General features: G+C 41.0%; 1 protein-coding gene across 7 annotated transcripts in view; it reads left to right on the plus strand.

Annotated features, from left to right (window-relative positions):
• The window catches only part of LOC102069926 (sodium channel protein type 5 subunit alpha), a 218,491-nt gene that overhangs the window by 192,045 nt on the left and 5,019 nt on the right, over window positions 1-21,427 (plus strand). For all 7 annotated transcript variants that reach the window (XM_074547507.1, XM_074547323.1, XM_074547581.1 and 4 more), the window contains 6 exons: window positions 3,983-4,105; window positions 10,695-10,976; window positions 17,800-17,853; window positions 19,375-19,516; window positions 19,940-20,040; window positions 20,532-20,802. In XM_074547507.1, coding sequence (XP_074403608.1) covers window positions 3,983-4,105; window positions 10,695-10,976; window positions 17,800-17,853; window positions 19,375-19,516; window positions 19,940-20,040; window positions 20,532-20,802 — 973 coding nt within the window. The remainder of the gene's footprint in view (window positions 1-3,982; window positions 4,106-10,694; window positions 10,977-17,799; window positions 17,854-19,374; window positions 19,517-19,939; window positions 20,041-20,531; window positions 20,803-21,427) is intronic.

Raw genomic sequence — 21,427 nt, forward strand, 5'->3', positions numbered from 1 at the left:
TAGCAAGCTCTGCAAACACCTCCAGGGGAAATGCTGGAGGGAAATGGGAGCTGTGATAAATCTGCTTGGCTCAGAAGAAATGCACAGGAGGAGGATGAGGGATTCCACAGCTTACCTGTAACCTGCTGTGAAAAAGGTGAAGTTGATGTGAAAGCTCAAGGTCAACAGGAAATTGGGTGTTTTATGGGAAATGGTTCCAAGCAATAGTGAATCCTTAGGATCCACTTTGTCTCCACCACATTACAGTGCTGCTTCAGGGGAAGGTTTTTACAAAAACCTACAAAACCCTTTGCAAACAGGTACTGAAAAGATTAGAAATGTGTGTGTGACTTATTCTGAATGTGGAGGTTACATTGACCCTAGAGGTGTTTTCTGGGTGCCAGCACATTTTTGATTCTGAGCATAGCACAAAGCAGAACTTTAGAGCAGCTCTGGGCTGCATAGCCTTGCAACAGTAAAAAAAACCCACAGAAATAGCTGACTTCACCTTTTGTTGTGATTATGTGGGGCAGTCAGCACCAATTTTGAAAACTGCTTGATTTTTTTCCTAAAAATAGCCTTCTGGGTCACTTCTAATCAAGTCCAAATGGCCAAGTCCCTGCGTTGGTAATTCTCCTATAAATAAAATTTGACAGGGATACCTTCAAAACCAACATCCAAGCATTTAAACAAGTTGTCTCCAACTCTGTTCTGACTCCAGCCTTGTAAATCATTGCCAAATATCACACAGCTTCATGACCTAATCCTCTGCAGAGATATCTAATGCTGTGTAAATGTGTCAGGAGGGCAGCACCACCTGTGATGTGTTTCAGGGTGACATTGGTGGCTCTCAGAAGAAAATGGGAACCCTCTCAGATCCTCTCAAAAAGGAAATGAGAACCCACTCAGATCCAAAGGATTTGATGAAGGATTTGAACCAAAAACCTTCTGCCTTGGCAGAAAGGGCAGCTATGGGACACAAATCCAGGATGAAGGAGGAATTGTGCAGATGCTCCAACCAAAGCAGTTTGAAAACCCTGATAAGATTTGATTTTCAGTCATCATGGGTGAAACTAGCAAAGAAAGGTGTTGGGTACCCTGTATTTGATTAATTTTCATTTAAATACCTACATTCATTTTATGGATCAATTTTATATATTAGCGAGGTTCCCTTGGTATGTGAGTGTATGGATCTGGGTTTCGGTCTCTGAGCATACAATCATTGAGCTGTTCTCGTACCTTCTACCTTTCTGGACAGAAAAATCCAAGCCTTTGTGAGGTTAAGGCTGTTTTCTGCACTAAACTTTCCACCAAAGACAGAAATATGCGCCACAGTGCTTCTCCTATCATGTATTCTCCTTCATGCCTGTTATTTTGTAGATTTTAAGATGACTTAATTGAATGGTTTTAGTATATAGTTATGGTGCACATTTCCTTACTGCTGTTAGACAAATCCCCAGCCCTTTACCATTATTTAGGCAACATTAAATTAGTGGGAAGAGTGAATAAAAGGAGGAGGATTTAAACTCTGTGTTAATGCAGCTTCAGAGTACAGGATGTAAACCAGGCTGGTGAGAAACAGGGAAGGCAGAAAATGGGTGCATTGGTGAGTTGAAGGTGTTTTTTTAGTTAAACCCAGATTTTCTACTTCATCCGAGAGCTTTGGATGAGCAGGATTGAAATCCCAGCACTCCTCCAGGAAGAAGGAGCATGTCAAACCTGTGGCATTGCTTACTCTAAAATGATTGAGGCATCATGCTCAAGTCACAGGTTCAGACCTGCTGTCCCAGAGGTGGAACCAAAGGATTGCTGGTGATTTCTACCTCCTCAGTGTCTATGAGGCCCACGACATCAGACCTTGAGCCCAGTCTGCCTGTCTAGTGTGATGTTCTCACAGGATGCTCAGCACCAAAAGGCAGAAGGGTTTGTTGAGCCCTTTGTTCTGCCCAGCTGCACACGGGAGGTGAGTCTGTGTCACACCTTGTTAAGGAGTGACAAGTGACAGGGTGGCAGCCAGCCTCTGTGCCACTCAGCCATCTGCAGGAGGGGGGCTGACATACCCTGGCACAAACCCCAGCTCAGGATGGGTTTTTCTGAGACCTCCTGCCCTTAGTCCCCCACATGACACAACATGGCCATCAGCAGGTAAATAATTTAACAAATTGAGCGAGTTTTTACAAAGCACTTAGCTGTGCAGACAGCACTGGTATGTAAATAAATGCACATTCAGGAGAAAGGCTGCTGCAAAGGGGACACTGTATTGGGATTTAGGGACCAGATCTTGCCCTGATTTATCCCAGACCTCGTGGGTGATGCTGGGCTGATCAGCCAGCAATGGGCTTCAGAGTAAAAATCACCCCATCCTAAAATGAAAAGGAAAGTTTCCGTCCAGAGCTGTCAGTGTTTAAGGAGGTGCTGGAGTTTCCTAGCAGCAATTTTTTATAATGTAGAGGAATTCCTGCTTTTAGGCTTAGCTGCTGTCTTGAAAATGGCAACAGCACCCACTTCTCACAGATGAGCTTTGCACACTCCCATTGGTGAGTATGAGATATCCAGTACTGTGATAACTGGGGCTGTGAGAAAAAAACCCCAAACAAATTAAAAGGAAGATAAGTAATATACACAGGTTTATCCTTCTAAAAAGATAAAGTTTTATAATGTGGTGATTGATTTTGGTTTTGTTTGTTATTTTGGGGTTTTTTAATACATGCAAATTGGCATGATACCTACAATGTTGGAGAGCTTTGTTTGTTTTCACTCTTTGCTCAGTAAGATTTCAGGCTGTGAACACTGATTTGAGCATGCAGAACCCTATTGCTCCATATGTTCACAATCTCCACTGCCACTGAGTTCATTCAGAATCCAGTCCTGTGCCTGATACCACCCACACTTCTGACCAACCAGAGCATTACAAAAGCTCTGAGAATGTGAAGAGCATGGGAACCCCTCCATGCTGTTTCCAGATTCAGGAAGTTCATTTCAAAGAAATAGTCTTTGAAAAGTGTGAACCTCAACACTGAGCACCTGTCAAATTTCCATCTCCTTTAGAGACTGTGCAGAAACCAGAAAAAGTGAGTATGAGCAGAATGGAAGAGCCATGCACATGGTTCTTTTAAGGTCTGTGTTATAGTCATGTCTACCAGCAATGTAGAAAATTTGTTTCTAAGCACTTAATTAGAAGTGGAGACTATTGATTAAATGTAAATACCAAAATCCTTTCTCTCTGCTGGAGAGAAGGGTCAGATGTGCTTTTTTCCAAAAAGCTCTCAATTTTACCTGACTCATTTTTGGGTAGTGGAACTTACACACACCTCAGGGAGTGCACAGAAAACAGCGCAGAGTGGTGGGTCTGTTATGGTGATCTTTTTCTCATCCACTTTGTGAAGGATCATCCTTTCTTCTGTGTGGATCCAATGTAATGGCTCCCATTTAAGATTTTTTTTCCCCACTGTCCCACTAACCAGCTGTTTCTTTCCAGGGAGGAAAGCCAGAAGAGAAGGAAAATATAGTGGATATTTTCCACACCCAGCGTGGGGGAGAGAATGATGCATCTGAGTCCATCTTATCAGAAGGCTAATAAATTACTTTATTATACTATATCATTCTATATTATATTACACTATATTATGTTACATCTACACTGAATCTGCCAAGCACTCAACTCTGCATACACTGCACAGAATCTCATGACGCTCAGCCCACAGTACCAACACACACACGCACACACACACACACTCTTCTGGCCCTAACACGCCAAGGAACAAAGCACCATCACTCTGGGTAAACAATCTCCACGTTGCGTTCAACTTTTGCACAAACACAGGCACAGCAAATGAGATAAGAATTGTGTTTTTCCTTTCTCTGAGGTTCAGAAAATGCGAAACCCAGAAATATTCTTGGGAAGAATTGTGCCTTGCTTTTCTCTGTGACGAGAAACGTGGCGACAGGAAAATGTCAGGAGCATTCTAACAGGTTGAATTTCCACTTTTTTGTCTCCATCCAGGTCTCTTTAATCAGCCTGGTTGCCAACACTCTTGGATACTCTGAGATGGGTCCCATCAAATCCCTGCGGACCCTGCGTGCCCTGCGGCCCCTGAGAGCCCTGTCACGCTTTGAGGGGATGAGGGTAAGAGGACACAGAGCATCCCTCGGAGCTCACCTTGATGTGGAACATAGCATAACACGGGATTGCTGCACGTGGCTTTGTCAGCCAAAGCCAATGAGTGACAGTGCTTTGTCACAGCAACAAAGAAATCCCTCCTGGGTCTTGGTTGTGTCATTGCATTTTTATCATTTGGTAGATTTAGCGATAAACTAATCCTGCTGCCTAACTTGTCAGACCACACCTTAAAAAAACCAGCTTTTTGGATGAGGAAGCATCTGGTTATCAACTACCTCTCCATTATAAGGTGTATCAGGGAAGCAGCCAAGCTAAAGTTTGCTCCCTGTTTTGACATGTGTTAAAATGAGAGTGATTAAAAAGTTTTTAAGGACGTTCCACTAATAATTAAAGCAAAAATTAGAAATGCTCACCTTTGTGTGGGTCAAAGTGTAACAGGGGATTGCTGCATGTGGCTTTGTCAGCTAAAGCAAATGAGTGACAGTGCTTTGTCACAGCAACAAAGAAATCCCTCCAGGGTCTTGGGTGTGTCATTAGATCTTTATCCTTGGGTGGATTTAGTGATAAACTAATCCTAGTGCCTAACTTTCAACAGTACACCTTAAAAAAACAGCTTTTTGGGTGAAGAAGCATCTGGTTATCAGCTACCTCTCCATTATTAGGTGTATCAGGGAAGCAGCCAAGCTAAAGTTTGCTCCCTGTGTTGACACGTGTTAAAATGAGTGATTAGAAAGTTCTTAAGGATGTTTTCACTAATAATTAAAGCAAAAATTAGAAATGCTAAAGATAGGGAAAGCAAATGAATGAATGATTTTTTTTCCCTTTGAACAGATTGCAGTTTTAATGAGGAATGTTGGGATTAACATTAAAATCATGCAGCTTGTGCTTGTTGCTCCATCTTGTGCATCCATCTCTTTCTTTTCTGCATTCCTTTGCCACTGTGGCTATATTCCCACAGCATACCTGTTTGTTAAGCCTACCTGCTAACAAGAATCAATTATTGTTTAGATAAGCACTTTATTTAATTCCTCACACCATGCATGACATGCAGGTGGTGACAGCTGTGTTCTTACTGCTAACCTTGCAGATTGAACAGCAAGGTAAAGCAAATCTGTGCAAAATTCTGTGTCAAATTATATCAATGATCCCAAATCTCTCTGCTAGGCCTGGGAAAATGCTACATATTTCACAGTGATGTATATTCAGGGTAAATCTTTCCTGCAGACAAAATTTTGGTCTGAATCATCAGTGACTAAAACTGTATTTCATGCACTGATCTCCCAGCAATGAATTATTCTCATTGCAATGCTTTCACAGCAAGAGACTGAAGGCTGGAGAACCCAACAACTGAGATGAGCCAGGAAATATCACCATACATCAGTGCAGGAAAACCCCACATCCATTCTTTTCCTCTTCTGTGGATGACCAGATATGGCAGTATAACACTTTGTTCAAAAGATTTTTTGATTAACTAAATCATATTATTTTTGTGGATGAAGATTAGGTGAGTATTGCAGACCACTTCTGTGTTGGTACTAAGGCAAAAAGATTCAAAAGGTTCTGTTTATCCAGGCACCCAAACCTGAATTGCTTTGGTCATCACAATCTTTCCAGCAGTCAGGCAATATTTTGCAGGTAATTGACCAAATAACACAAAACCAAAGTGCAAAGGCTCAAAGTGAGGTTGCACTACTGACAATAATTAAAGCTCTCACTCCTATCATTTGATGACCTCACTCTAGAGCTTTATTAAACATTCACAGGGACTATTTCAGCATTCAGTATTAGCAAAAGCAGGAGTTTAGCTACCAGAGTGATTTGGGCACAGATTCTCTCAAATCAGTTCAGACTTGGCTTATGAAGGCTTAGCTTTTACTGGTGGATTTACAAGCCCAAGCAAAACTCAGTGTTCTAAGCTGATAGACAATTGTTTGCTCATGATTTCACATCAGTTTAACTAAATTGGATTCAAACCTGAATAGCAGTGGGGAAATGAGCCAAAAGCATCAGAAAAGCATTAGTAGAATAGAGAAAAAGTAACATGAAAAACTCCTCATTTTTCTCTGAGATTAGCAAGAGGCTGGCTTGGTGAAGATCTTAACGTGGATCAGCCCAGCAAATTTTCTTCCCTGACTCAATATCCCCTTTTCTTTCCTGTACCATAGCTGCAGTTGAAATATATTCAGTCATTCTGAGCTATCAGAGGTGGTGAATTAGCTTGTAAACCATGATAAAGTATAATTGAGAATACGTGCTATTGGAAAAGCAAATCATTTTAGTTTTAGTTTGCCTAACCACACTTAACAAGACTAGGGACAGTTAGACCTTTCATTATTAGGAGTTCATATGCTCCAAAATGCACAGGAAAATTGCCAGCACAGGGATGGATTAAATAATGATAATGTTGAGAAGCAAACAGTGACAGTGAGAAAATAATAATAGTTTGTCCTGTTATAATGCCTCTTTTGTGAATAACTGAAACATCTCGGCATGGCTAGAACTGGAGCAATAAATTTCTCATTTAGTGCAGTAAGAGACTTATTTTACCCATATTGTTGTGCCCAAATTTTGGAGGCAACTTTCCATGAGACAAAGGCACAGAAGAGCACTTGGGTGGCCAAGAGGACTTGATGCCATCAGACCTCAATTCTCTCCCTATCTTAAAACAGTCTGGGAGCTCTGAAATTTTGACACAAGCCTCAGCAGCTCCTGGGCCATGAGAGGTCTGAAAATAAGGATGAACTGGTGCCATCCTGCCCCTCAGTCCTCAGAAAAAGACTCCAGAGAGACCAGGATCTCCACCTGGCAGAGGCTTTACACTCATGAGTCCAGAATGAAGTACCTTAGATCTGCCTGTCCCAAATATGACATCTCTCATTCTCCCCATTTGTTGTCCATCAGGGAATTGTTTCAGAGGTGGCACTTCCCTGCAAGGGAGGTTATTTTAGAAGGATGTATTTACAGTATTTCAGGCAGTATTTTAGAAGGATGAGGGGGATGATGAGAGACCATTTAATGTGAAAATGATCCTGGGCGAAGTCATGGTGAGACTGCTACAAGATGTATGCAGGAAAGAAACAGCATAATTAATGCTAGTTAGCATGATTTCATGGGAATAGTTCTTGTAAAACTGATATGGGCCTTTGATTTGATTACAAATTATGCTGATGACAGTAACTGTGCTGATACAGAATCCTTGGATTTCAGAGAGGAATCTGATACCATGAGATACTGTGATGCAAACACGAGCTTTGTACCAAGACAAGTAAACACATCTTAAAATGGGTGATGGATCTCAAAAAGTAATTGTAAACAGTGACCACACTGTAAATTTGGTGATGAGCATCTCAGGGTGAGGGATTGTTCAGAATGAGAACTCTTTAATCTGTACCTTAGCAGCATGTGGAAGAAAATAGAAAATATTTGCTGACAGCACTCAGAATCAATGTAAGGGAAATTACAGATAAGGGAATTATGCAGGCTGATCTGGATCACAGTGAAAAATGGATCTGTTGTACAACACACATTTTAATAAACCCACATACATTGGCTACCTCAGGAGGAGGAATGTAGGTCACTCTGGGGGATGTTTCTGGGAAAACAGCAGCTGAGAAGGACATAGGGACCAGGATGACTGTTCAGCAGGACACAGGCTTTGGGGCCAGTCTGACCAATGAGGTGACTTTAGAATCCCTGAATATGCAGGGGAATAACCCAGGAAACAGAGGGACATTCAACACTGGAATTCCATGAAAGTGCTGGAAAGGGGGAATTAAAAATGGGAAAGTCTCTGCAGGGAACTATGAGTGTGATTAAAAATCTGAAAGAAACATGACAGCTACAAGGAAGCTCTGATTTTTTTAATTACCCAGAGCAATGTGCAATGGTAACACTCCCCAGTGAAGATGGGAGTGATAGGAGAAGACATCTAAGAGCAGATGCCTCAAGTTCAACAAATTTCACCCAAAAATGCAGCAACTGTTTCTAAAACTGAGGACAAAGGGCACCAGGAACAGATTATCTAATAATACATTTTTTCCTCCATTATTTGACATCATGACACTGAAAATTAGATGTCTTTGCAAAAGCTGTGTCTGAGCTTCACTGGGAGTTATAGTCTGGGCCTGAAATCACTGTTGGGAGTCTATCAGAGCAAAGAGAGGATTAACTCATCATGCAAGTCTATTTCTGGATTAAAAATCTGAATCAGCTTTGGTTGAGGAGGTGGCCTGTGAGATCAGGGGAGCTGGAGACCAAACACAGGTTATAGATTGCATCACTGTGAGTTAGGGCAGAGGGTGGCTCAGTTTCTAGATGTCCCTAAAGAAGTCACCTGGAAGGTGTAAAAGGTATTGATAGAAACCAACAAGTATGAAACCTTTTCTTACACATAGGTATATGTGCTGCTATTCCAGAGTGCAGCAGAAATTCCTCCCTTTCCATGGCAAGATGTGTAACTTTTAATATGAATTTATGATAGTGACCTGCCTTTATGTATCCAGGTCTTCCTCTCACTTTTCTCTGTGCAAAACAAGAATGCTTCCACCAGAACAAATGGCATCACCCTGGTGCACGAGCAGAAGCAGTGAGGGAAGAATGAAACCCCTGTTAATAATTCATTCAGAGAGGTGCTGCAGGATTTGCTCCAGCCTTGTGCCTTGTTTTGTTATCTACAGGCCATTGAACATAACTCAGCAGAAGGGAAAAAGCAGGATGTGGGCATGGCCATCACTTGTACTGCTGAAACCTGGCTTCACAAATGCATGTGGCTTTTGCTGGCATGGGTTAAAACTGAAGAAAAATATTGCTGTGCAGAGAAGCAAATGAAAACTACTTTGACAAGAGCCAAGGCTATATCCAAACAAGCCTTTGATTTGGAAACTCTTGGCATTTTGGTTAACACAGTAAATTTGGTCTAAAAATGATGAGGTTAGAAATTGATTGACGTCCAAAACTGGAAGATAAAATTAGCAAACAAACAAAACAAAAAAACTCCAAGAAAAGTCATCAGGAATGGGCCTATACAGAAAAACAAAACAAAACAATTGGTCAAACAGCTTTTCCTGTGTGAAAATCAGCTTCATTCATAAATGCACAAAATATAAATCTGAGTTTTGGCAGATCTACATAATTTTGTATTGTGTGCTGTAGAGGAAGCTGCTGCTACACATGCATGAAAACCATTTCACTCCTCTGGGTATTTTTCTTCCACAGCAATGCAAAAATGATGGAGAAGGGAATGTTATGTTATCAGCTTGTCAGAAAATTGGACACTAACAGAAGAGAAAAGAAGAGCTGACATTTCCCATAATCACATTCACCAATTGAATAAAGTTTAATTTTTATGGATCAATATCACCTTGTCTCAGTTGCAGAAATGTAGATGGAGAAGAGGAAGAGCTGAGTGCCCTCCTATCAGATTTTAGTCTCCAAAGCATGAGACAGGGATGGAGAGAAATTCTTGTTGTGGGGCTGGTCTGCAGCCATCTGGGAGGCAGTATTGCCTGGACCACGCAAAGGCAGCATCTCCAAAGGCTGTGAGCGTGGAGAAACCTGTTCTCCATGGAAATAGGAAACGGGGAAACTACATTTTGTGACAGAGTCCTTCCCTCAGAAAAAGTCTTGCATGGTGTGACTGTTGTAATGTGCTGTGCAGGATTGGGAACCGGGACCCTTCCAGCTCAGGATGTTCTGTGATTGATTCTTTAGTGATCTCTGATTCTCCAGTGTAAGGTTTGATGTGCACAGATGCCTGAACCCCCTTAAACCCCAGCAGTGCTCAAAACAGCCAATGATGTGCACCTTCCCTGGGTGTTGTGCACAGCACTGCATTCAAACCTGGCTATGGAGGGTCTGTAGAAGGTCTGACCTTTGGTTTTTTTGCTTGACTTCAGCATGGTGTTCATTTCCATCATTCACACACCTTTAAAGCTCCTTCTGCTTTTTGTAGTGTATGATTTTATGCAGGGGTTGACAGCCCTGCCTGGGTTAATGTGTAGGAATTTTACAGCATGACAGGAAAAAAAAATAAATTTGGTTAAATTAGAATGATTTTGCTCATTTAATCATGCATACTGATCAGATAGGGGAAGTTGGCTTAGTACAGCATGTCTCAATCTGTTATTATTTAATTAAGCAAAATTTATCACAGTCATAGTTCACAACCCACTGGCTACAGAGGCCTGAGTGGATTCAAAGATTTCAGAAATCTTTTTTTTTTCTCTCTTTTGAGTCACTGTAGAGCACCCCAGCTGTTTCCAATTAATCACATTATTATTTTAGTTTGACTGAAGTGCACTATCCAGAAAGATCTTAGAGGTCAAGATGACTTCTGAATTCAGAGATTCCTCTTGAAAAAGCATCAACCCTTGGGTGGGATGCCAACAGATTCCTTCTTTGATTATCAAAAGGGAAAAATTAGTGATATTTGAATACTTTAGAGGTGGTCTGGCTCCTTAGGCAGTGTCAGTGCTTATCCACCTGTCACCATGTGAGGGTTCAGACTCATTAATCAAGGGTGCAGGGCAGCTTGTTAATAAAGTGCCCATACAAATGCTGACATTAATTCTGTTTTCCCTTTCCTCTTTCCCCCTAGGTGGTGGTCAATGCCCTTGTGGGAGCCATCCCCTCCATCATGAATGTTCTGCTCGTCTGCCTCATCTTCTGGCTCATCTTCAGCATCATGGGAGTGAACCTCTTTGCTGGGAAGTTTGGGAAGTGCATTAATAAGACAGAAGGAGATATGCCTTTGGACTCTAAAATTATTAACAACATGAGTGACTGCATCCTTTACAACGTGTCGGGCACGTTTTACTGGACAAAAGTTAAAGTTAACTTTGATAATGTTGGTGCTGGGTACCTGGCTCTGCTGCAAGTGGTAAGTGTGACCCCCAGAAACTCATGAGTGGATATTGCTGAAAACACTGAAAACATCACCTCAAAAGCTCAGGTTAACCTCTGGGCTTTTCTGGGTTTCTCATGATAATAACTTTTATCAAGTGTAAATAAATCACATTTTGCCTGTTAACTTGGCCTAGAGATATTATGGCAGCTTATGGTTTTAATTGAGGTTTCTGCTGCTGTGTCACTATTACAGTTCTCTGGGAGGTTATTGGACTATTGAGGTGAATTAAAGATCATTTTGTCAATATTGTAATCCAGAGCAAAGTTCACTTCCAGAAAAGAAATCTATGATAGAGGAAGGACTTTCCATGCAGACAGAGGGCACTGGCCCTCCTGAACAGCCTGGGATTTCACTATGTCCTGCTGGGGAAAAAATGAAGTTTTAGTGCCTTCAGTTTCCCAGCTGAAGATAATGCATGAAGCTGTAGTCTTAATTTATGTCCCTCTGTTCACTTTCCATTTCTGAGAAGGACACTGGTGCCTCTCATTCTGGTTCCTCACTTTGTGTCCACCTGCTAAAATAATGACTCAGATTGAATTTAACTGTGGGTCATGGTGGGGATCAGGTTGCTGACACCACCCCCAGCCCAGCCTCTCTGGGAAGGTGGCAGGAGCATAGCAGAAAAGAGACTGCTGAGGTTCAGAGATTATGGCAATATTTGAGCTGTAAAGGCAGAAGGAAGCCACTTCTACAACCTTTCCCACCATCAAATGTAAAATATAGATAAATGAGTTATATGCATTGAGATTCACCGTGTTTTGACACAGGACAGCCTAACAGAGAGAATCACAGGGGACTCCACCTTGTCCAGGCCCTGCTGCTGGACTGCTGGGTGATTTCAGACAGATTGTTTTGTGTTTCAATTCCTCAGGGCCCTCACATAAAGTGGAGGTTATGATGTTTATTTCCATAGTTCCTAATCTGGAGCCAACTGATGGCAGGTGCTGGATCTGCACTTGGAGTGTTTGCTCATTGCAATTTTTGCATGCAGAAATTGCTTGCTACATCTTTGGGCAGGGAGGTTTATTTCTTGAAACACCTGTGATGGCATCCCTCAATTCTGGGATAAAAAATTGTGTTCTGGGAGATCAATTAATTTGTCACCCGTAGCATCCGTCCTTTGCAATTCAGCAGGGCACTGCTTTCAGCCCCCTCCTGCCCTTCCAAAAGGCCACAGGTCCCCATCAGATCTGCCAGCCCTTCTCCCTCCCAAGAAGTGAGTTTGTTTTTTTCCCAGATCTGGTTTTCTCTGTCACAGAGGCATGGAACAGCTCTATGAAGCAATTCTCCTTTCTGGTAGAAATCCTCGTTCTTATGTGTGCAGTTCCTAGTACACAAACACTTGAGTTTGAGATCTTCTGATCAGTGTCCACTGAGTTTCTCTTTCACACCCTCTGGAAAGCAGAAACTTTGGAATGGGCACAACCACTTTTGATTCTTTCCATGACACAAACTTGCTGAGAGTGAGAGCTTTTATCTGTTGCACGTAATTATGACATTCAGCTCAGCCATGCAGGGTAGATTATTTCACTTTGAAAGCCTTCAACTAGATTTTCTGTTCCAAATAGTGTTTTCTTTGTCTTTCATTTAAACATCCAGTGTAGATGAGCAAGAATTTCCAGGTTTAAAATACTGTACCTTACCTGAAGTTTCTTAATTCTTCTGATTATATAACAATTGCCGACTTTTTGCGGGGAGGAAAAACTCCATCAGAGGGGTTGCTATTCCTTCACCATTTCTTTTATAAGTATCAAGCTCCAGATTTCTGAAAATCTTTAGGTGTTCATAAGTTGGCATTTCTTAAGGAATATCCTGAAGTAGTTACATCTGTTGGGATCAGTGGTGGCAGAAGAAACATAACTGGTTGTAAGGTGGATCTCAGCACACATTTGAAGGGAATGGGCTAATGCTGCTCTTTTCCAGCTGAAAATGGGAAAATGGCTTCTTTCAAATCTGTGTTTCTGTATTTGGTAGGACAGAAATAGATCTTTTAGTTGCAAAATAGGTCTTATAAAACTAGGCCTGGTCAGGCTGAACAAACTGGTTTTAGCAGGAAATCAGGTAGGATTTCTATGACAAGTGGCAACTCCTTCTTCACAGAGGAAGAGCAGGAGCCAGTTTCCATCAGGGGATTGATTTTGGCTTTAATCCTGCATGTGGAGCTCTTATGTCTGCTGCTGACCGCAGGCAGTAAAGTGAAAAGGTGACACACACAAAGGAGGGGCCCAAACATTTGGATCTCCGTTGCCAGGAGTGTCTGTGACAGGTGCCTCTTGCCAAATATCCTCCATGAGGAGTCACATTTCATGGGCAAACCCCCGTGGGAAATGCAGGGGCTCAGCCGACAGCCCAGCTCCCCTGGACAGTCAGACACCTCTGTGATGGTGTTCACAGGGGTCTGAGGATGAGGGATGAGATGAGGATCTGACTCCATGTTTCAGAAGGCTTGATTTATTATTTTATGATATATATTATATTAAAACTATACTAAAAGAATAGAAGAAAAAGTTTCATCAGAAGGCTAGCTAAGAATAGAAAAAGAAGGAATGAATAACAAAGGGTTTTGGCATGGCTCTGTCTGAGCCAGCTGGGCTGTGATTGGCCAATAATTAGAAACAGCTCTATGAGACCAATTGCAGATCCACCTGTTGCATTCCACAGCAGTAGATAACCATTGTTTACATTTTGTTCCTGAGGCCTCGCAGCTTCTCAGGAGGAAAAATCTTAAGGAAAGGATTTTTCATAAAAGATGTCTGTGACAGACCTCTGTGCATCCCTGTGCATGGCAGAGCAAGGTGGAGATCAGCATTTTTGGGTTACAACCTGCCAGGATCCCAAACATGAGTGTTCAAGTGCGACTTGGCTTTTGACTGGTGACATTTTCAACTGCCATAGCATGGATCTGAGTGGCTCTGAAGTTCCTTTGTAATGCCTGCAAATCCAAATGGAAATCGGTAAAACAAATCTGTTTGGTGCTCTGTCTTCTTCAGCAGTGTAGTTGAAAGAAATGAAAGTTGCTACTGTGGAAATGCTAGGACATGAGTCTACCCAGAGGAAAGTTTTCTGAGTGAAATTTGCCCCAAATATATTCTGCTCTTTCCCTGCCTTGATTGAGATCCATTGTGTGTCACAGACATCTTTTATGAAAAATCCTTTCCTTAGGATTTTTTCTTCTGACAACCTGAGAGGCCTCAGGAACAAAATATAAACAATGATTATCTGCTGCTGTGGAATGCAACAGGTGCATCTGTGATTGGTCTCATGTGGTTGTTTCTAATTAATGGCCAATCACAGTCAGCTGGCTCAGACTCTCTGTCTGAGCCACAAGCCTTTGTTATCATTCTTTCTATTCTTAGCTAGCCTTCTGATGAAATTATTTCTTCTATTCTTTTAGTATAGTTTTAATATAATATATATAATAAAATAATAAATCAGCCTTCTGAAACATGGAGTCAGATCCTTATCTCTTCCCTCATCCTTGGATCCCTGTGAACACGGTCACAATTGTGCTCTCCTGAAGTTTCCACTTTGAGTTAATGAGAAAATTCATGCAAAGTGTCAAGCTCCTCCAACTAAAAGCAGGCTGTCCCAAACGAGGTTAATAAAATAACAGAGGTAACTGCTCTGCTCAGTCTGCAAGCAAGAGGAATGCTTCATTCATGGGCAGGGAAAGATTTTTGTCCTCACAGCTTTTTGACTTGAAAGAAGGATGATTTTCTTTCCTGGTGATTTAACACTCCTAAACCCCTAATCTAGCAGGAAAAAGGTCTTGCTACAACCCAGTGCTTCAAGAATAGTTTTTCTGTATTCCAAATTTCCTTAAAATTTCATGGCACTGTGTTCTATAAATCTGTATTTGAACGAATCAAAGAAATATCTTAAATTTCCAGTAGCAGTTTTGCACTTCCCTTGCATAATCCCACGCTTCCACCCTGTGATCACCTCTGCATATTTTTTTAGCAATGTATTTTGAAATTTCAACAATCTATTGAAGAATACCCAGGAAATAAGTGGTCTTTCATGCAGCATTTGGCTTGTTTGGAAAAGTTCTTAGACAGAATGGATTTAGATTGACTATATCCTACTCAAATTTGAATTTGTCCCATAAACTCTGTCCCTTTGGGACTCCAGATGAGGAGTGGGGAGATAAAAGAAGCACTTCCAGACCAGCACAGCAAGCAGGAGCAGCAGAGTTAAAGCAATCTCTCATGCCAGGTTTGAAGTCCTGAGTGAGCCCATAAATCAGACACAAAATGGTCATGAGGCAGAGCTGTGTGTCTAAAGTTACTGCATTACGACATCTCTTGCACTTCTGTGGACTGCAATGCCTGATTTTACTGTCACTGTGGGTGCAGAATGTGCAAAAGAATCTCTGGCTTAGCTTTCATAAATTTGTCTCATCAACAATAATGCCCAAAGAAACATTTCAGCAATGTGAAGGCCAGTGTTTCAGCCATGAAAAGCAGACATTTTTATTGAACAATTTGCTTTCCTGGGAAAAAAAAAAAAGAGAGAAAAAGAAAGAAAAAGATGAAAAAGGAAAAATAGAAAAAGAGAAGAAAAAGAAAAAGAAAAAGAGAAGTAAATTCCAGAAGCTTACAGATTTAGACTTGCTTTACTTCAAAGCACCATTTGGTTTGGGGCAGCCAGAGCCATCCCACCTTTCCCCTCCCCGCTAATTTGCTGCATTGCAGCTCTAACCAGCAGTGAAATAACGAAATGTAATCCCATCCCAGGATGAGTTTATCAGCAGATAATCTCATCACATGACAGTTTCAGTAGAAAATGGTGCTTCTCTGGATGGCTTCCAGGCAGGATAATATCACCAACACTCAAACGCAGATTTTGTCACTTCCTTATCCAGAGTGTAAGTGGTTACTAATTCCAGATAAATAATTTCTTTTCCCAGTGTTATATTTCTTTCATTCTCAGTATCTTTTACCCTCTGCAGGTGAAGTGTCCAGGGAAGCTTTCCAGATGTCCCACAGATTTTTAATTCTCTTGCTTCTCGACGGCTGTGGGAAACAGAAAATCACAGCACTTCATTCTCTCAATATTTATTTTAGTCAGATCACTTCATTATCCTTTTTCACTACAAACCCCTGTGCTTTGCAGGAGAGTTGCTGGAGTCTGTGGTACACACTGAGGGGTCAAATAGCTGCTCAAGAGAAAAGATTTCCTCCCAAGTGGGAGAAAAGTACAGGCTGAGATCCAATCACTTTGTGCCACAGGGAAAGGATTTCATGTTTCATCCCAGCCACCCTTCCTGAGCAGCACTTGGAGCTGAAAGCTCTGATGGCAGCAGAAAGTCTTTCATCAGATTAGAAAGAGAATGGCAAAAAAGGAAAATAATAGGGTATTTAAGGAGTATCAGCATGGCAAGTTCAAATAATTTTTTGTTTTGATAAAAATGCTGATTGTTCCTGTAGATACTTCGCCTAAAGTGATTTTTAACACTCAGCACTATGGAAGAGATTTTCCAAAGGGTTCTGATTTGGGTGAGTGGGTTAATCTCTTTCAGGCAATAGATAAGAATAGGTGCAACCTTTCAAACACTATTTTATGTATACTTTTGTGAGAAATATCATTGATCTCTTGTACATTTTCCTTTGGCTCAGTAGCATTTAGAAGGAATTGTGAAGGCAACATTACCTCCAGGACTTAATATAATAATAGAGAGTTCTGAATGTACCCACCTCAGCCCAACTTCCTGAGTTTCTCTTGGTAACCTCTGGCCAAATTCCTGCTGGAATTTTCTGGAATTCTATGCCTACCCAGTAGGGCAAAACTCAACTTAAATGTCAGTAGGATGTAAAAAAATATTGGGTGTGGGTCTTGCATGCATGACAGTGTAAATCTGATGAAATTAATAAATCTAAAAATGCTTTATTATCTGCTCAATCTGACTCAGGTCAGGGTAGGTCTAAATAGAAGTCAAATGAAAACAATTCTGGAGAGCCCAAATAAAGGCAGCGGGGCTTAGGCCAGAGTCAGAACTAATGCCTGTGCCTAATAAGAGGCAAATATTGGGATCAAAGAGTCGTGGGTTTGCTACAGAATAGTAAAAAAGTCATTTCCCTGTGTTCCTCCCAGGAGTGCTGTCACTGCATTGAACATTCCAATAAGAGACACTGACTTCTGTGGAATCTTTTCTTCTTTAAACAATTATTAAAAAGAAAAAATATTAAAACTACTGTCTTCATAAAGCTTAATAAAAATAAAATCTGAACAGTAAAGCAGATTGATTTTCAGGGCCAGGCTCACAGCAGGTGTTGATTGCCTTTGCCTCTTTCAAGTCAGCTGTGATTTATGCAACTCCCTGGGGTTTAATATTGTTGTGATTTGCCCTGGTTTAGAAGAGGGCAGAATTAAAGCAGGATGTGAATGGGATCCATCTCACCTGTGCAAGGCTTGTGCAAGGCAACAATCTTTAATGTTATGTGCAGCCATATCTCTTCATTACTTGAAATTTTTTCAGGTCAGAACTTCCAAAGATTTAATTGTTATGTTTTCTTTCCTTCTTAAAATCTCTACTAAAAACCTCTCTTTTATACTTGCAAGTGCAGAAAGTCCAGAACCAAAATTGAGAAAATCCAGGATAAAACCATGCTGGAATTAATTTAAATATCTAAATGAGCATAAAGTCAAGGACACATGTTAGATTGCAAGGCAGGCAATGTATTAATTGTGAAGTACATGCTCAACATTGCACTTTGAAGGTTCATCATGGAGATTATATCATTTCAGGGTGTACTTGTTTAATATGCTTATGTTTTATGTGGGATTTTTTTTTCAGGCCACATTTAAAGGCTGGATGGATATTATGTATGCAGCAGTGGATTCAAGAGAGGTAAGTCTCTGCAAGGAAATTAATAATTTCCTGTTCCATTGCCTTTTGCAGCACTGATGGTGCTTAACAACAAACACAACAAAATTAATACATGCAGGGTGCCCATCCCTGTCTTACTCTGGCTGGGACATTGCAGACCCTCATTGTTTGTACTGGAGCAGGATGACCCTGAAATTAAAGTAAATGTGGCCCTTACTCCTACAAAACTGATTTATCTATTCCTGCTGCACAACTCCCAGCACACAGAGGCACCTCAAGAATTAGTCTGAGTCCATCAAAGACCTAAATTGCTCTCTATATTTCCTCCCCTTTCCCTGTTCATTGCCTTATTTTCCAACTTCTGCTGATAACATGGCTTTAGAAGTGCTGGGTTTAGGTTGAATTGCCCTGTGAAACAAGTATTTAATCCTTCCTACACCTTCACTTTGAGCCAGTGTCTTTTCTGCAGCCAGCAGCTCCTCTGGAGGAGTGTGGAGAAGCTCCTGGCAGACAGAGAGGGTGGTGTGAGCTTCCAGCTCTGATGGGATGTCCTGGGGACTGGTGACAGCTCAGTTCCCACCTGCATCCTGGTCAGCTTTCAGGTTTCCATAAAAGCAAACAAACATAAAAAGCATTTCCCTTGCTACACCATGTGTGGTTAGTTTATCTTTTTATTGAAAGAGCTACTGTTTTCTTCTTTCAATTGTATTAGAGGAACAAGTTTACACCAACTGTTAATTTTTGAGGCAGCTGTCTGGTGCTAGGAATTTGACAGGCTGAATTTAGGGCAAAAGTTGAGGCCTAAGGGGAGGAATAAGGGGTGGAAAAACTTCATGGCACCACAGGAGCAGAGAACTATCTTTAATAACACAGCTCATGGTGTGATTTATTCTGGTACATGTGCACAGGTATCCTCCCTGCTGCTGAATGAAACTCATGGATTACCCACAAGAAAATATGGCATTTAGGGAATGCACCTTGTTTAGATACCAGGAGCTGATGTGGCAAATCTGAGCACTGTCACCAAACATGGCAGAGGTGATTTGAGGTTATCAGACTCAAGTCACGCCTTTCTCAGATCTTCAGCAATAGACTTTATTCCATTGCACCCCTCACCAAAAAAAAAAAAAATTGCACTTTAAAATGCAGTGTTTTTCATTAGGATTCAATTATACTGCAATCATACTTCTGTTTTATTGTAAGTACCATTAGTTCATGCAGGCATTAGGATAATCAGAAAATGGATTCTTTTCCTCTTCTGTGTTCAGACCGAGAACATTTGGTAGGATTTATTCTGGAGTTGCACTTTCTGGATCAGTGTGATTGCTGTGGCAGTGTTGTGAAGTGTTGCTGAAATTATTGTGGCATTGAAGGTACAAGTGGTAAACTTCAGAGGAGAGCTGACTGCTCACAGGAGTCACAGTATTTTTCTAATTTTTCATAACTTTTATTTCCAATGGACAGCTCTGTTCTGACTGCATCAATATTTTGATGTGTGCAGAGGTTGGTGTCATTTTCATACTCTCCCTTTTTCCTTTGCAGTGCGAGGAGCAGCCTGAGTGGGAATGTAATTTATACATGTACCTTTACTTTGTGATTTTCATCATCTTCGGCTCTTTCTTCACACTGAACCTCTTCATTGGTGTCATCATTGACAATTTTAACCAACAAAAGAAAAAGATAAGTAGTGCATATGCTACACATCATCCTGTGACTGCAGATTTATCAGCAATGGCTTTGCCACAGCACCCTTGAGATAGCAGAGGCGGAGCATCTGCAGAAAGCACCTTCAGGATTTCTACAAAGGCACAGATATAGCAGTCCCTGGTGTCTCTAGAGCATGAGCATCCTGAAAATATGGGGTGGGGGATTCTATTCCTCACAAATTGCAGCAAAGCAGCCCAGGCAGAGGGGATCTCTGGCACAAAATCTGACACAGGAGCATAGACTGGCCTGTGCACCAACACCACTGTCCCTCTGAGCAGCCCAATCTGATGAAAGCTACATTAAAAGGAAATTAAATAGGAGAGGAATCACCCTTTGGAAGGGGGGCAGAGGCAAGCTCTCTTCATCAAAAGTAATGGTGTTGTTCTCACCCTATACTTAGGTGGCCAGGATATCTTCATGACAGAAGAACAGAAAAAATATTATAATGCAATGAAAAAGCTGGGATCTAAGAAACCTCAAAAGCCAATTCCAAGGCCGCTGGTAAGAACACCATAATTCAATTGAACTTTGTGTAATAGTTGAATGTTTATTTACTTGAATTAGCACCATTCCACTCTCCAGCATAGGAAGATTTATTGCTCCCAGATGAAAGGCACTTAATAATTATACGTTTTGATTTTGGATGATATTTACAAGTCCACTGACCTGTGGTACAAAATTCCCTCTTCTGCAGCATTGGCTAACATTGCAATTTACACATGCCATTTACATATGACAGTGGCCACCTGCCTGCACTGAATAAATTCATGGCCACAGTCCAGTGTCTTGTTTACAGCAGCTTCAAAAACCATTAGGAGCAAATGGGTTTGAAAACTCCATCAAAAAATATTCATCATCACTTTTAAGTTTATGAAGTTCCAATCAGATGCAATATAAGCTCTGTTTTCCTTTGCTTTCTGATCAATCAGGAGACAATTATATAATTTTCACATGGCTCAGATTTCCCAACTAAACCTTTTCCTTTCCCCCAGAACAAATACCAAGGTTTTATTTTCGATGTCGTCTCAAAACAAGCCTTCGATGTCTCCATCATGATTCTCATCTGCCTTAACATGGTTACCATGATGGTGGAAACAGATGACCAAAGTCAAGAAAAAGTGAACATCCTCCACAAAATCAACATGCTTTTTGTTGCCATCTTCACTGGGGAATGCATCTTCAAAATGCTGGCTCTGCGGCACTACTACTTCACCAACGGCTGGAACATTTTTGACTTTGTGGTTGTGATTCTGTCCATCGTAGGTAGGTGACCCTGGATTTTCACCCAGACTCCAAGGTTAGAAAGGTAGACGTAAAATTAATTGGCAAAATTAATTTTGTGCAATAATATATGCTTTCAACTCAGAGAATTGAGTCCTAAACACAGTTTTAATATGTAATTATAACTAACATACCACTGCCTAACAAAGATTGATTTGATCAGAAAAATTAGGAGGTTTATCAAAGTCTACACTTAATGATTCATGGTGATAAAACATGAACTGGCTGCTACATACACTTAACACCAATTCTTCATAAGAGCCAATGACAGAGAAATAAATAAGCCACATGAAATTAGCACACGTGGATTGCTACTGCTTTGCTATTTTTGTTTTTATTACAAAAGTTTGAAATAGTCCTTCAGGGCAGGTTTGGGCAGTGAATCTGACTTTTCTCAGCCTTGTTACTAGAGCTCTGCTCATATAGCCAAGGGATGAAACAGAAAGAGGCAGTTTTATTGTTAACTTGTGCCATTTGCTGTTCTGGAGATGTATTTAGATGCTAAAGAAGTGCAGGTCAAATGAATCCAAAATCCTACCAAAAGAGTTTTCACTAAAGTTGGAAGTATCAGCAACTAGAAGGTGATCAACTGATCCAGTGAGCAAAA

This window comes from Zonotrichia albicollis, chromosome 1 (assembly GCF_047830755.1).
Source record: "Zonotrichia albicollis isolate bZonAlb1 chromosome 1, bZonAlb1.hap1, whole genome shotgun sequence".
Lineage (NCBI taxonomy): Eukaryota > Metazoa > Chordata > Aves > Passeriformes > Passerellidae > Zonotrichia > Zonotrichia albicollis.